General features: G+C 41.1%; 1 protein-coding gene across 5 annotated transcripts in view; it reads left to right on the top strand.

The window, feature by feature from the left end:
- Positions 1 to 6682: 6682 nt before the first annotated feature.
- The window catches only part of snapc3 (small nuclear RNA activating complex polypeptide 3), a 29853-nt gene continuing 18830 nt past the window's right edge, over positions 6683 to 17705 (top strand). For all 5 annotated transcript variants that reach the window (XR_010003390.1, XM_062971902.1, XM_003216439.4 and 2 more), the window contains exons 1-2: positions 6683 to 6975; positions 13377 to 13451. Coding sequence is in view for 4 of the 5 variants with exons in the window: in XM_062971902.1 (XP_062827972.1) it covers positions 6698 to 6975; positions 13377 to 13451 (353 nt within the window). In the remaining variant the exon portion in view is untranslated. The remainder of the gene's footprint in view (positions 6976 to 13376; positions 13452 to 17705) is intronic.

Below are 17705 nucleotides of genomic sequence, written 5' to 3'. Positions count from 1 at the left end.
GATTCAAACCGCTGACCTTTCGGTCTACAAGTTTAGCAGCTCAGCGCTTTAACACGCTGCGCCATCAGGGAATATTATTTCCTAAAGCGTGTGAATATCCAATATTTCTGTTCGTTCTTTTTTTTTTTGTCTGTTGGAGGCAAGTATGAATGCTGCAATTAGGCAAAATGATTAGCATGTAATGGCCTTGGAGCTTTAAAGCCTGGCTGCTTCCTCCCTGAGGGAATTTTTTGTTGGGAGGTGTTAGCTGGCCCTGATTGTTTCCTGTCTATAATTCCCTTGTTTTCAGAGTGGTCTTCTTTGTGATATTTTATGTGCAAGATGTCTGTGTAGATGAAGATGTACCCATATGCAGTGCTTGAGCGCACACAGTCCAAAAAGAAAAAGAAAAAGGACTGTGGCCCTCAGAAAACAGAGGATTTGCCAGACTTTGGTGATAAGAACATTTTGCTGGGAGGTGTTAGCTGGCCCTGATTGTTTCCTGTTTGGAATTCCCCTGTTTTCAGAGTGTTGTTCTTTATTTAGTGTTCTGATTTTAGGGATTGTATTGTTCTGTTTTATTATACCACAGTAATTATTATATATTCTGATTTTAGTGAGTTTGAATACTTGGAGCCAGGTTGTGTTCATTTTCACGGTTCACAGCAACACAACATCATCATCATCATCAACAACAACAACAACAACAATAATAGTAATAATAATGACTTTGGTAATACACACGGCTTCACTCTCTTCTCAGTTTCCTTTCTGGAAGAATCCTTTCTTGGGAGGTGTTAGCTGGCCCTGATTGTTTCTTTTGTGGAATTCCCAATTTCCCTGCTTTCAGAGTGTTGGTCTTTATTTACTGTCCTGATTTTAGAAATTATATTGTTCTGTATTATTATACCACAGTAATTATTTCATATTACAGTAGAATCTCACTTATCTAACATTCGCTTATCCAATGTTCTGGATTATCCAACGCAGTGTGCCTTTTAGTAGTCAATGTTTTTGTAGTCAATGTTTTAAATTCATTGTGATATTTTGGTGGTAAATTTGTAAATACAGTAATTACTACATAGCATTACTGCATATTGAACTACTTTTTCTGTCAAATTGGTTGTATAACATGATGTTTTGGTGCTTAATTTGTATAATCATTACCTAATTTGATGTTTAATAGGCTTTTCCCGAATCCCTTCTTATTATCCAACATATTCACTTATCGAACGTTCTGCCGGCCTGTTTATGTTGGATAAGTGAGACTGCTTAGAACTGGATTATATGAGGCCCCTGCTACACAGCTGTATAAAATGCACACTGGCAGTGTGGACTCAAGATAATATAAGATTATAAATGGGTTATATAGCTGTGCGAAAGGGCCTTGAGTCTACACTGCCATATAATCCAGTTCAAATCAGATAATCTGTATTTTATAGGCAGTGTGGAAGAAGCCTAGTTGAAAAGGCCCTGGGCTGAGTGGGTTGCTAGGAGACCAAGTGGGCGGAGCTTAGCCTTCTAACTGGCAGCAATTGGATAAGAACAATTATTCCTCTCCCTCTAATTAGTTTTTCTTTTCTTTTTGTTGTTGGAACCTAGAGGCAAGGATGGTGGGTTGTGTAGCCAAGTTTCATGGTTCTGGGGCGTTTAGTTTTGTTGCTTACTTCTAGGCCCAAATTTTATTACCCTTTTTTATATATAGATACAGATTTGGCCCTGCATGCACAACCACTCACAGGAACAGAAATGTAAATTATCGCTAGAATAGACTTATATTTATTGATACCTCCAACAAAATCTGTGCTCATTTTCTCTTTCTCCTCTGTAACTCATTTCCTCTTCTGTGCACCACTTAGAACATTACGTTTTGTTTCTGCTCAGAGGGTTATTTATGAATATCACTAACACCTGCTAATTCTACAGGTTCTTTTTCCTCACTTCACATTCTTATACTTCCTCAAATTCTTCCTCACACAAATTATATTCTTGAGACATAAACACTCTGCTTCTAATGATGGAAAAGCACACTGTCAGCAATCATTATTGCCAGCCATGGATTGCCTCCCACAAATCCATTACAATACTATGCTTTCAGAAGTTTGTAAGCAATAAAAATAGTGAAATGTTTTACAGGAATGCAGACATGCCAACTCTCGACTATAAGTTGCAGTTTTTCTCCTTCTACCAAGTTAGCAGAGCTTTGAATGTTGAAGTGGGTGATCGGGAAATGAGCATTAAATTCTGGTCTGTGCATAAATTGGCATACGACCCATATGTCTGTAAGACCCCAAGTGCCCATGTGTTAAGATGGCACTGTCTCTAAGGTCAAAGAAAAAGAAATTTATTTATTTATTTGTTTGTTTGTTTGTTTACAGTATTTATATTCCGCCCTCCTTACTCCGAAGGGAACTCACCACAGAACATACAAATGGCAAACATTCAATGCCGTTTATAGACAGACAAGACAGACAACTGACATAGATAGATGTATATACACAGTATAGGCTTTTCCCCATCTTTGGCTTTCTTGGAGGCTTGTGCTCTGTTCCAGCCATGAGGGGGAATGTTGTCGTGTCATCTCCTTGCTGAAGAGTTTTGTTCGTAACTTCCTCCTTTTTTATTGAATCGCCGGTATTTCCTTATGGGTGCCTTAATATCTCTCCGCTTTTAAAGCTGTCCCTAATTATATATCCTCCATTTAGCTTTCGAACCGCTAGGTAGGCAGAAGCTGGGCTAAAGGTAAGGCGCTCACCCTGACCCGGGCTTCGAACTGTCAACCTCTCAATTGACAAGATCATTGCAGCTGGTGGTTTAACTTGCTGTGCTAAAGCCTTTCACTGCTTTTCACTTTCTCAAGGGTCCTATGCCCCTAACCCGAATGAATGCAAATGGCTGACTGCAGAACTTTTGTAACTCGCTCAAAGTTTGTCTGGCTGTTGCTGTTAGAATTCTGTGATTTCCTCCTGATCTTGTTGGCCGATGATTCCAAAAAAGCCGAAGGTGAGAAATGCAGGGAGGTGCAGTTCACCATTAGCACAAATCTCACTGCTGCTAATCTGTGGGAAAAATCTTCAGAAAATTAAGTGGGAAAATAATAAAACTCTTTAAGCCTGGGCCTAGAATTGCTACATGCTTGAATTATCTTGAGCGTGGTACCACTGTGGGAGTCACCTCTCACCTGAACCCGGCTTGCCTGAGGAATTGGCAACAGGTTCTGGGCTCAGGTGTTCCTTCCTTTGCTTTCCTCACCATCCAAGCTGGGAGATTCTCCTTGCGATTATATCAATGCAGCATCCGCCCGGAGCCTGTAAGATTAATTCTCTTTAAAGAGGGTGTATTTACAGAGGCTTTCTCTGCCGCCAGTTATTCTTGCTCTCTGAAGACTGGGTGTTTCTGCTTCTATGACAATGACTGCAGCCTCACACCACAGCTTCCTGGCCTCTTTGGAAAGCAGGCTTCATTTTCTTTCAGTAGGTTGTTTCAGAATGCTCCCACACTGTACAATTAATACAGTTTGACACCACTTTAACTGCCATTCTATGGGGATCTTGGGAGTCGTAGTTTGGTGAGGCACCAGCACTATTTGGCAGAGAAGGCTGAAAACCTTGAAAAACTACCAGTATAATTGTGGAAACCGTGGTACAAATCCCCGCTTACAGGGTAACTTTGGGCAGGTCACACTTTCTTGCCCTCAGAGGAAGGCAATAGCAAAGCTCTTATGTACAAATCCTGCCATGAAACCCCTGTGATGGGGTTGCCTTAGGATTGCCATGGGTCAGGAAAAACCGTAAGTGTCAAGACCCAGGCTGCAGAGCACCAATAACCATACACAGAGGCCAGAATCTATCTAATATCTTTATTAAGAAAATATGTAAAGTCAATAAAAATAAGTGTAGAATATAGTTCAGAAGAAGACCTTTCAGGAAAGGTCAATTATAGTCCAGGAAAACAATGTCCAATATAAAATATTAAGGTCCAAAGTTGTAATCCAGTAACCGAAACACTCACTTTGCCAAGCAAAGTGAGGGGAGATGACAAGGTCCTTTAGTCCATGAAACTTAAGCAAGGCTAGGAAGTAAACTTTATTCTTGGAACACAAGGCTTGATTCAAGGCAACAAGAAACGAGGAGCAAAAACAAAAACAAGATCCGTGGTGAATTCGTGGCGAGATCCAGGAAGCAAAACAAGGTCCTGGAAGGCAAAAGCAAGGCTGGAAACGGGAACAAGAACTTGAACGCGGGAGCAGCGTAGTCCACACACAACCTACTCCCGGAGCTGACGAATTGACTCCGCAAGATTCCTACGTGGGCAAAACACCTAAGTAGGGTCTCGTTTTCCCGCCAGAGAACAATTCTCTGGGGAACCAGAACCGAAAGCCATTCTCTGAGTCCAGATGCATGACTCCCTAAAGATTCCCATGGGAAGCAGGCTTAATCAACCATTTGTTTGGCGGCGATTCTCAGGCTTCTGCGATTAGCCTGTTGAGCTCCCTTCTGTTGTTGATAATAATCACGGCGAGAAAAAGGGGGAGATTTCGGCTCAGGGCTTGTTTGGGAAACTTCTGGGAGGCAAATCTCCTGCAGGTGCAGGGGCTCCATCTCTGGCTGTGAAAGCTCCAATTCTGGCTGAAACGGTGGGAAACCTAAGTTTTCCTCTTCATCTGTCACAACAGCGCTAGGAACGGGACTACATGGCCCATGAGTCATCACAGTAAGGCACAAAACAACAGCAAAATAAAATTAACTGAAAAGTAACATAAACAGGTTCATCAAGTGCCTTGCTATGGCTGACTTTTCTGGTTGAGTTATTCTGCAGTGCCTTTCATGTTCCTTGATTCATGTTTGGGCGCTGCGTTTGGTGGTCCCTATGTAGACTTGTCCACAGCTGCATGGTATACGGTAGACTCCTGCAGAGGAGAGAGGACCCCTCTTGTCCTTCACTGAACGTAGCATTTGTTGGATTTTCTTAGTGGGTCTGTAGTTTGTAGGTTGTGTTCCTTCATCAGCTTCCCTATGAGGTCAGTGGTTCCCTTGATGTATATAGTAAGAACACTTTTCAGGAGAGAATTCTTCTGGAACATGGCCATACAGCCCAGAAAACTCACAGCAACCCAGTGATTCCAGCCATGAAAGCCTTTGAAAACACATGGGTAAGACTTTTTACATTTGACCTTAACACCCAAAATGAATTCAACTCCCATAATGATATGACAGCCACCACTGTTGATAGACTTTCTAGCTACACATTCACTTTACTGACTTCTTCCTTTAGCAGGGTCTCCCATAGTAATTTTCAACCCATAAATTTGAGAACTCCTTTTGCTAACAACCAAACCCCAAGCGGTTCACTCTCTTGCTTAGCTTGCGGCAACAAAGGGAGGCTCTTGACCTCGTCAGTTATACTATAACTACATCTGGAAATCTTTGACAGAACACAAACATTAGCCACATGAATCAACAATGTTTAGTCACAAACTCCCATCAGAGAGTTGACAAAAGTACATATGAAGCTAAGTAAACACGTGCATAGACTTCTTGAGGACTCAGCTCTCTGTTGTTGATACATGTAAATATGAGGTTTAACATTGTGTTATCGAAGGCTTTCATGGCCGATATCACTGGGTTGCTGTGAGTTTTCCGGGCTGTATGGCCATGTTCCAGGAGCATTCTCTCCTGACATTTCATCCACATCTATGGCAGGCATCCACAGAGGTTGTGAGGTCTGCTGGAAAACTAGTCAAGGGAGGTTTATATATCTGTGGAATGCCAGGGTGGGAGAAGGAACTCTTGTCTGTCGGAGGCTGGTGTGAATGCTGCAATTAATCATCTTGATGAGTATTGGAAAGCCTTGAAGCTTCAAAGCCTGGCTGATTCCTGCCTGAGGGAATCCTTTTTGGGAGGTGTTAGCTGGCCCTGATTGTTTCATGTCTGGAATTCCCTTTTTCAGAGTGTGAGAGGGCCTGAGGCTGTTAGCAGTTGTAGAAGTCAGAGTCCAAAACACAGAGAAGGTGAAGTTTACCCATGCCTGCTCTATGCATATACAATATTGTATATACATATAATATTGATAATAATATTATAATGTAATACAATACAATACTAATACAATATAATGATATTAATTATATATTATATGTTACATGTAATATTACTAATAATATAACAGTATAGTGGTATAGTACAATGTAGCAATATATAATGCTAATATTGTGCGATGCTAATAATATATTGTATATACATATAATATTGATAATTATGTTATAATGTAATACAATATAATACTAATCATAATACAATATAATATTAATCATATATTATATATTACGTGCAATATTACCAATAATACAACAGTATAGTAGTATAGTACAATATAGTAATATATAATGCTAATATTGTGCTATGCTAATAATATAATATATTGTATGTACGTTTGTAAGCCACTCTGAGTCCTCTTCGGGGTGAGAAGGGCGGGATATAAATGTCGTAAATAAATAAATAATAAATATGCATTTGGGCCTTGGACTTATAGTGACTCCATGAATTTCACAAGTTTTTTTTAAAGCAAGGAATACTCGGAGACTTTCTCTATATTATTATGCCATTCACAAGATAAGCCAATGAGAGAAATCCAAACAAGCAAACAATCAATCAATCATCCCGCGGATACGGAGGACACAGGGAAACAACACTTCACAGAAGAAACTACACGCCCCACAATGCACCGCGCGCCCCTTCCTGCTCCGTTGCTGAGAAAAATGGCTGCAAGCAGCAGCAGTGCTGAAAGGAATATTCCTGAATATGAACTGGCGGAGCGGAATTCCCGGATGTTCCATGTGGGTGCCTTCGGGGCTCTGTGGAAGGAGGCGCTGCGAGAGGAGGACCTGGCCCTCGAGCAAGAAGACCAAGGGCAGAATGAGGAGGAAGAGGATAACGCGCTTGCCGCCGAGTTTCAGTGCGCGCCAGAAGTCGCGGCCGAGCTGAGGGCGATCTGCAGGTACCAGCCAGGATGTGGACTTCAACTCCCAGAACCCCTCGCCATTGGCCAAAGAAGCCGAGGCTTCTGGGAGTTGAAGTCTAAAAAGAAACTATCGCTCGGACATTGCTGGCCGAACGTTGTGGACCAGTTCCCAGAATGCCTCGCCATTGGCCGAAGCGACTGAGGCTTCTGGGAATCGAAGTCTTCAACACCTGGAAGACTTTTCTATGGGAATCACCAGAAAAATTCTTGGTCTTCGGGATGTTTTGAACTCCAGCTTCCAGAATCCCTCGACATTGGTCAAAATGACTAAGGCTTCTGGGAGTTGAAGTCCAAAAACCAGATATACTATATCAGTGGTTCTCAACCTGTGGTCCCCAGGTGTTTTGGCCTACAACTCCCAGAAATCCCAGCCAGTTTACCAGCTGTTAGCATTTCTGGGAGTTGAAGGCCAAAACATCTGGGGACTCACAGATATGGGCAAACTTCAGCCCTCCAGATGTTTTAGACTTACATTATAGTCGCGCTCATCCAATGTTCTGTATTATCCCACACAGTCTGCTTTTTAGTAATCAGTGTTTTTGTAGTCAATGTTTTCAATACATTGCAATGTTTTCGTGGCTAATTCGTAAATACAGTAATTGCTACATAATGTTACCATCTATTGAACTGCTTTTTCTGTCGATTTGTGGTAAAACATGATGTTTTGGTGCTTAATTTGTAAAATCATAACGCAATTTGACTTTCCTTAATCCCTCCTTATTATCCAACATTTTCACTTCTCCAACATTATCCTGCCCATTTATGTTAGATAAGCGAGATTCTACTGTATTATTTTAGAGCATTATTTATTTGTTATTTGTTATTTATCAAATCTATTATTTATTTATTTAGAGTATTAAAACACTAAAATCAGGACAGTAAATAAAGAACAACACAAAGAAAACGGGAATTCCAGGCCAATCAGGGCCAGCTAACACCTCCCATCAAAGGATTCCCTCTGGCAGAAAGCAGCCAAGCTTTGAAGCTGCAAGGTTATTCAGAGCTAATCAAGGTGATCAGCTGCAACATTCACACTTGCCTCCAACAGACAAGAGTTCTTTCTCTCACCCTGGATCTTCCACAGTTATATAAACCCCACTTGACTAGTTTCCAACAAACCTCACAACCTCTGAGAATGCCTGCCATAGATGTGGGTGAAACATCAGGAGAGAATGCTTCTATTTATTTATTTATTTCATATCAAAAGCATTGCATCTATATATATAAAAGGGTAATGAAATTTCGGCCTAGGACAAAACAACAAAACTACACATCCCAGAAATGCTAAACTTGGCAGCACAACCCCTCATCCATGCCTCTACGTTCATACAACAAAAAGAAAAGAAAAATAAAGTCCTAATTATAGGGAGAGGAATAATTGTTTTTATCTAATTGCTGCCAGTTAGAAGGCTAAGCTCCGCCCACTTGGTCTCCTAGCAACCCACTCAGCCCAGGGGACAGGCAGAGTTAGGCCTCACTTAGGCCTCTTCCACACTGCCTATAAAATACAGATTATCTGATTTTAACTGGATTATATGGCAGTGTAGACTCAAGGCCCTTCCACACAGCTATATAACCCATTTATAATCTTATATTATCTGTTTTGAACCGGATTATCTTGACTCCGCACTGCCATATAATCCACTTCAGTGTGCATTTTATCCAGCTGTGTAGAAGGAGCCTCATACTTTGCCACAGCAACGCGTGTCCGGGAACAGCTAGTAATAAATAAGTTTAAAAGTGATAAAATAAAGGAATCACAAGCAGCCAAATAATTTTAGACCAAAAGCGGGCAACAGCAACCGCATTGTCTGTAGCTTTAAACAGCTCCTCCTTGGTACATGAGGCAGGACATTGTGGGCAAGCATACTTATACAGAGTTGTTTGTTCTGCTCCATAGTCACACAAGGTGGAGGATTCATCCAGGTAGCTCCATCTTGCCAGGTTGTCTTTTGATCTGCCCATTCCACTTCTGAGCCAGTTCAGGGACTTCCAAATTGCCCATTCTTGGTTTGCCCCTGGAGGCAGACCCACCCGCCATCCTGGTGGAATTGCCTGGTTTAGCTGCCCAGGGGGATACTCTTACTGTTGCTGGAGGAACATTCAGAGGAGTGGTGGTTCTCATGAAGCTTTTCCTTGATTTGAGTCTACTGGGAGGAGGCTGATAGTCATGCAGTGGATGGCTTTCACAATGTTCGACCTTATTTCTCTCACAGTTAGCAGCAACTTTCCATCGCACATCAGGGGGAGCAATGCCAGCTAACTTCTAGAGTGTAGGTTTAAGGCATTCTGCATGTTTCATTCAGTGCTATGTCCACCTGCTTCGCATGGGCAGACTTGTGCCAGACAGGATAGGCGTACTCAGCAGTTGAGTAAGACAAGGCCAAGGCTGATGTTCTTATTAATTGTGGGTCTGCACCCCATGCACTGCCAGTAAGTTTTCTGCAGGATGTTGTTGTGTGCAGCTACTTTGTGTTTAGTATTCATGCAGTGTTTCCTATATGTTAGGGTTCGATCTAAGGTGACACCAAGATATTTAGGATGGTTCTAGGACATGGCCATACAGCCTGGAAAATTCACAGCAGCCCAGCCTACCAGCTTTTAGGAATTGTGAGAGTTGAAGTCCAAAACACCTGGAGGGCCTACGTTTCCCCATTTCTGTAGAATGTATGTAGTTTGACCGCAGTTTAACTGCCATGTCTTAATGCTATGGAATCCTGGGATTTGTAGTTTTGGGGAGACACTAGCAGTCTTTGACAAAGAAGGATAAGGGCTACTTAAAACTACAATTCCAGTGATTTCATAACCATGTTGAAGTGGTGTCAAACTACATTAATGAATTAATGCAGTTTGTGCATTAATTGTGCCACTCCTAACTTTGTTATTGCAAACAGGGAGCTTATTTGCAGGTTCTACTGCATTTTAGGAAATTTTATAATGCTTACAATTTTGACTGGGATTTTATGTGTATTGTTGTTTTAAACTTATGTCTTGTATTTATGCTTGTGTATTGTTCAGTGTATTGTTCATATGCAGCACTTGCAGTGCTTCTGTGAGCCACCCTGAGTCTTCTCAGGGAGATGGTGGTGGGGTACAAATAATAATAATAATAATAATAATAATAATAATAATAATAATAATAATAATAATAATAATAATTGTGTAAACACACCCTTTGTCATGCTGTCTGTGCCCCTGTTCAGAAGATTTCACCTCACTTTCTGTCCCCCCGTGATCATTGGATTTTGACAAATTTGGCTTGTTGTGGAAACAAGGATTGGTGAGACAGCAGCCATGGAGACACTTTTTCCCCATAAGTCTTCCAGGAGAGGATTTCCCTTCCAAGGGGTAGATTCCTTTTACTTCATGGTATCTCAGCCCCATTCTTACAGTAACTATGAATTGTTTGTCAGTCAGATGTTTGTAACTCGGGGACTTGCTGTGTGGACATTCCTGTTTTTGTTCCTTAATGTGGATCTCATTTCCTATGAAAAGTGCTTAAACAGATTAAAAGAGCAGCTATCCCAGTTAGTGGGAAGCAAAGCTTTTGTATAGATCTGGATTTGATATGAGAGGCGATTTTGAAATAAGGATTTAAGAAGTTTGACTTCTAACTGCAATCCACTAAGAATTTGTGTTTGGATGACCACTTCCGGCCTGCCTTATTAACCGTGGATTTCCATTTCAAAGTTATCCTAGGCGCATCCTGTCCCACAGTCTGTAATGTAAAAAGACAAAGACGTTTGTATTATTAACTGAGCTTCAGATTGATCCTCCTGAATTGCAGCATTGGCAGTGAACGACATTCTTGAGCTCTCACCCATAACCTCCTCCTACCCTGTAATATAAATATAGCATACTACTTGTTGAGCGACAACGCTGTTTGTTTAATGTTTAAAACCCCATAATCTCCATTTCAGGAAAAGAAAAAAGTGAACATTCTTCTCTTTGCTGAGACCCAAAATGGGTTGAATCCCTGGGCACCGTCCATGTTTCACAGAGTGGCCCACTTCCAATCTTTGAAATCTCCTCCTTGAGGCTTGCAGCCTGTCCATTTGCAGCAAGAATCAAGGAGAATACTCCTTGTTTGATTTTTCACATTTCATGGGGTATGATACATCAGGCATAAGAGGAGATGTACCCTACATACTCATGTATAAGTCTGGAAATTATAGTCAAAGGATCAACACCAAAAAATCTGGATTGACTTATTCATGGTCGAGATGAGTACGGTACCGTAACTCTTGTCTAAAAAAGGAAGCACTGGTCATATCAAAATCCATCATTTTAACTCACAAAACCTGCCTTAGACTTATACACGAGAGCGACTTTTACATGAGTATGTAGGGGTCACTAGGACACAAAACCTACCAGCTGGGCCTTAAATTTTGAGTAGGGTGATAATGCTGTTAGTCTTTGCAAGGAAATGGAGAGTGTTTCTACTCTGTACAATGAATGCAATTCGACACCACTTTAATTGCCCTGGGTCAATTCTGTGGGGTCATGAGAGTTGTAATTTGGTGACACACTCACACCTTTTTTGTAGAGAAAGCTAAATACCTTATAAAACTACAGCTCCTAGGATTCCATAGCATTGAGCCATGACAGTTAAAATGGTGTCAGACTGCATTTATTCTACAGTCTTGATGCGCCCAATGAGATAGGCTTTAAGGACAGGACTCGACACTGAGGGTCCTTCCACATAGCCCCATATCCCAGAATATCAAGGCAGAAAATCCTACGCTATCTGCTTTGAACTGGGTTATCTGTGTCCATACTGCCATATATTCCAGTTCAAAGCAGAAAATGCGGGATTTTATTCAGCTGTGTGAAAGGGGCCCGAGAAAAAACAGGCCTGCTTTGTAAAATGGCATGCCCTCCTCTGAGGCACCCTTTTCTACAACATATTTCTAATGACATCTTTACAATGTGCACTTCTCTTGTTTCTGCTGCAGTGAAGATGTCCGGGGAGTGAATGCACGGCATTAGGCGGATAACAGGAGACTATAGGACAATATTGAAATATTATACAGCAGATCTTATGCCATAAAGCAGCTTTACATACTACGTTTGAGGAAAGTTAGCTCCGTATTTCTTGTAATATAAACCCTTACCAGGAAACAAGGAACTAAATCTCAATTACATTGCTTTTGTTTGAAAGAAAAGCTTATAGAGTGACTCTGGTTATATATACATTGTAGAAGCAATGCAATTTTACACCACTTTAACAAGCCATGGCTTAATACTATGAAATCATCTTATCCATGGGTCATATCAAAATCCATCATTTTAACCCACAAAACCTGCCCTAGATTTATACATGAGAACTACTTTTACATGAGTATGAAGGGATCACTAGGACATACAGCCTGCTAGCTGGAACTTGAAGTTCCAGCAGGGTGAGAATGCTGTTAGCCTTTGAATGTTTCTACCCTATAGAATTAATGCAGGAGGTCACAGCACTGTCACTTTTTGGTAGAGAGGATAACAACCTTGTGAAACTGCAGCCCACATTATTCCATTGCATTGAGCCATGTTAATTGGAGTAGTAGTAGTAGCCCCCAGTGGTGCAATGGGTTAAACCCTTGAGCCAGCAGGACTGCTGACCGACAGGTCGACATTTCGAATCTAGGGAGAGTGGGTGAGGTCCCTCTGTCAACTCCAGCTCCCCATGCGAGGACATGAGAGAAGCCTTCCACAATGATGGTAAAACATGAAACATCCGGGTGTCCCCTGGGCAACGTCCCTGCAGATGGCCAGTTCTCTCACACCAGAAGCGACTTGGAAATTCTCAAGTTGCTCCTGACACACACACACAAAAATCAGAGTAGTGTCAAGCTGCATTAATTCTAAGTGTATATGTTAAAGTGGTGTCGAACTCTATCCCTATAAGAAAGAATTGTATGCTGTACCCAAAAACATAGCATTTCAGGGTTAGAAATAGAAAAAACTTTTTCTATGGCACACTCAAGACTTAATTTTATTTTCTGTATTTTATGGAAGAGCATTCAAACTTCATTAGACCTCTCAGTGGCAATCTAAAGTGCAACAGTTGAGGAACAGTTTCACCTCTTTCTTGTTTGTATGATCAAGTGTATAATTTTGCCTTTAGCCTAAATATTATGTTCACATTTATAGTTAAAATATCTGCAATTGAGTCAAATGCTTACCTTCTGCCTCAAAAACAGCTCCTTGGCAGGGTTTGATGTTAGAACTGTATAACCATACGTACTTGTGAGTCAATAACCAACTCTTTCTTATATTGAATGTAAAGCCGTATCCATGTGAAAATATGAGTATTATGTATTATTATTGTAATCATAAATGTATGATGATGATGATGATTATTATTATTATTAATTGCTTTTTCCCCCTAGAGTTGACGCATTGATGGGACCAGCAAAGGAAAATACCGATGTTATACCTGAAGACACCAATTTATTAACACTTAGGTATACTCAATTTCAGTTCCATCACAAATCCATGTTGGTTTTGTAATGTCATTAATATTGTTCGCATGTATTCTTGAATTTTGTAACAATTATCTGAAGCAAACCTCATGCCTGCATTCAGCTGTGTGTGTTAATGGGGATGATACAACATTTGAAACAAGAAAAATAATCTCTCTTTTCTGTCCACTTCATGCTCGTAAAGAAGTTGGTTTGCATGATGTATTGTTTATGGTTGCCTTGAAGCCCTTGTCCATCTGTTTGCACCCTCGAGCATCAAAGCCCTTTTCAATTGATAAGATCCAATCAGTACTGGGAGTTGAGATGACAGAATGTCTCAATTATAATGGGTTGCATCCAACAGTGTTGGTGCATTGCATCCAGTGGGCAGCTCTCTAGTTTCATCCTTGGGTGCATCTACATTGTAGAATGAATGTAGTTTGGCACAACTTTAACTGCAGTTACTCAATGCTATGAATTTATGGGAGCTGTAGTTCTACAAGGCTTTTAACCTTCTCTGCTAAAAGGTGCTGGTGCCTCCACAAACTGCAATTCCCCGTATTCCATTGCATTGAGTTATGGTAGTATAAATGCTATAAAACTTCATTCACTCTACAGTGTAGATGCACCCCTAGTTCAAGGGTTAAATTCTTAGCACAGTTCAGTACATCTTTATTATGTTAGGTCAAGGATGGAGAACATATTGCTTACTACACGTACAGTGTTCCCTTACTTATCGCGGGGGTTACGTTCCAGGACCACCTGCAATAAGTGAAAATCCGCAAAGTAGGAACACTATATTTATTTTAATATTTATACATTATTTTAATATTTGTACTTTATTTTAGCAGTTACAATATACAGTACACCAGCAGAGAAGAAGAATGGAAGCTAAATAACCCTTTTTTTTTATTTCCAACCCTTCCCTACGCACCCCCTCTCCCTTTATTTCTTCCTTCTCCCCCTTCCAAAATCCTTTGCACACCGCAAAAACCCGCGAAACAGCGAAAATAGTGTGATAAATAGTGTACATTGGGGTGTTGTGTGGTTTCCGGGCTGTTTTGATTGTTTCTCATCCAGGAAATACTTAATATGTAAAAGTGCTTAGGCATATGAATATAAATGGCCATGGTTAAAGAATTTGAAACATTCAGTTACTACTGAATGATTATCTTGTTTGAAGCACATAGACTTTTTTAAAAAACCCAGCTTTGTAGCTGTAATTGATTTGCCTACTATAATGTGTTTTACATGGGGATGCTTTTGAGGCCCTTTAAGTAAATTGCAGTGGCATCAAAATATAATGGTAAAACAGTTAATGGGTATGGGCCATTATGATCTCAGTATGCATGTACTTTACCAACTGTACTGGCTTTGAATTCATTTCCAGACTTAATTCAAAGTGCCGATGAAGATCAAGAACCTGGAACACTTTACTTTCATGGGTACTGGATTCACAGATTTGATTATTCACAGTTTTGCTGCTGCCCTTTCTTGTGGTCTGAGGCCACCATGTGAGCATTCATGCTGCAACCTTTAGAGTTGGTCGGCAAAGTAGCTCGATGTTCCCCTACATCATCTGAAGCTGCGGGACGCCAGATCAGCAATGAGCAGCTTTTTGACCAACTCTGAAAGCCTATGCTGCAGCTAACTGCCAGAGTTGATCCATAAGTGCTCTTCCGTAAGTTTCGGAAGATGTGGGGGATACCTTCAGGGGTTGGCAAGGTCGCCTTGCCCTGTTCTCGGAGATATTTGTGATTTTTCCACTTTCATGGAGTTCTTGTGCCTCTAATCATTAAAAGTGTAGAGATTTTCAGTAGGAAAATCAACATGGGATTGTGATCACAACCTTGCCTGGATGGGGTAGCTCTATTTCTGAAAGAGTAGGTTCATAGCTTGCAGAAGCTCTTGCTCTTAGTGCTGCTCCTGGGAAGCCAGTCTTCAACTGATGCCTCAGCTGCGTCCTTTTTGGGGGAAGGCAGATCTGGACACAGTGGCTCCTGCCTTCATTTCTTCTTGATTAGACTTCTATGCCCCCTTCTACACTGCCATATAAAATCCAGGTTACCTGCTTTGAGCAGGATTATATGGCAGTGTGGACTCATATAATTCAGTTCAAAGCAAGCATATAATCCTGCCCAAGCAGGGAGGTTTGAAATGGTTGAACAGAAGCTCTCCGAAGCATTGGGTGCTCTTATTGTCTATTGCAGCGAGAACCAGCCGATTCCTAATCCATCTCAAACACAGACATGTGCTTTTCACCTTAAGAACAGACAAGCATCTCGAGCTCTGAGGATTACCTGGGAAGGAATCCCACTGGAGCATTGCAGCACACAAAAATATTTGGGAGTTACCCCGGATCGTGCTCTGACCTACGAGAAGCACTGCTTCAATATGAAGCAAAAAGTGGGTGCTAGAAACAATATCATATAAAAGCTGACTGGCACAACCTGGGGGTCACAATCAGATACAGTCAAGACATCTGCCCTTGTGCTTTACTACTGTGCTGCTGAATACACATGCCCAGTGTGGAACACATCACACTATGTTAAAACAGTGGACGTGCTCTTAATGAGACATGCCGCATTATCATAGGATGTCTACGCCCCACAACACTGGAGAAATTATACTACTCATCTGGTATTGCACTATCTGACATTCGCCGGGAAGTAGCAGCCAATAATGAAAGGACCAAGGGATTGACATATCTGGCCCATCCCCTTTTTGGATATCAACCAGCATGCCAACGCCTTAAATCAAGTTGTCTAAGATCTACAGAGATACTCGCAGAAACACCTCAGCAAGCGAGATTCCAAAAGTGGCAGGCTAAAATCTGGAACCTCAAGCCATGGCTGATAACAAATGCGAGACTCCCTCCTGGGCACACAGAAGACTAGGCGACTTGGAAGGCACTTAGCAGACTGTGCTCTGGCACCACGAGATGCAGAGCCAACCTTAAGAAATGGGGCCACAAAGTGGAGTCCACGACATGTGAGTGTGGAAAAGAGCAAACCACAGACCACCTATTACAATGCAGTCTGAGCCCTGCCACATGCACAGTGGAAGACCTTTTATAGCAATATTAGAGGCACTCTACTGGTCAAAGGACATTTAGTATAATGCCAAGTTTTTGTATGTGTTTTTAAATACATTACAACTGTACCTTCGGTTTGCTTCTGATAGATAAATAAGTAAATATCCAGTTCAAAGCAGATAACGTAGATCTGCTTTGATAATCTGAATTATATGGCAGTGTAGATCTGGCCTGGAATGTACCAATGTGGGGCTACCCTTGAAAAGTGTTGGAAGTCGTAGCTAGTGCAAAATGAACTAACCCGACCAGGTCAGGTGCGCATATTAGGGACCATATTATACCATTCTTGCAAGGAATGGGTTGGACTGGTCTACTGGTCTCTTCCACCTCTATGATTCTATGGCACTTGTGATGGAAAGATGTGGGCAATCAACTGTGTCAGTGATCTGCATTGAAATTACAGTTTTAAAACTTGTAATTAGATGACTCCCATGAATTAAAGGTGTGGTGAGAACAGAAATGGATTGCAAAAGGGATGGAGCATGGAAACAGAAAAGGAGATTCAATGTAAATTAGAATAAAGTGGTGCATATTGTGGCACCAAAAACATATCCATACAGTTTCATGTCTACACTAATGAGATCTGAGCTGAAAAAAACTGATCAATAAATGAATCTCCATTAGATAGCTCATGAAAATAATATCAGTGCAGTGTGCTTTTGTTATGAAAACGAAAAATTCCACATTTGGCATGATTAGTCCTGGTTGCCACACCTAAAGAGGAGCTGGAAAGCTGCAGATGTAGCCGAGAAGGGCAGCCAGCATTATGAGCTCCTCCAAGAGGAAAAGTTACACTAATTGATGCTTATTAGCATAGAAATAAGAGGAGATGTGGTCAAAGTACTTTATGCACAGTGAGGCGAAAGTACAGAGAAGCATTTATTCCTATTTAATATTAAATAATTCACAAATACTAAATTGGTGTGAGGTTTGGGATAGATAAAAGGAAACATTTCTTCATGTAGCACATAGTTTCACCGTGTAATTCGTTGCCACAAGAAGTTGTGATGGCTGGCAATATGAGTAGCTCTCAAAAGAGGATTAAATATATTCAAATATGTGAAGACTATTAATAGCTGCTAGTAAGAATGTCTACATGCCACCTTTATCATAGAATCATAGAGTTGGAAGAGACTACATGGGCCATCTGCCAATCCCATGCA

This window comes from Anolis carolinensis, chromosome 2, assembly GCF_035594765.1.
Source record: "Anolis carolinensis isolate JA03-04 chromosome 2, rAnoCar3.1.pri, whole genome shotgun sequence".
Lineage (NCBI taxonomy): Eukaryota > Metazoa > Chordata > Lepidosauria > Squamata > Dactyloidae > Anolis > Anolis carolinensis.
The sequence above is the reverse complement of the archived record's forward strand: the minus strand, read 5'-3'. Positions and strand labels throughout refer to the sequence as shown.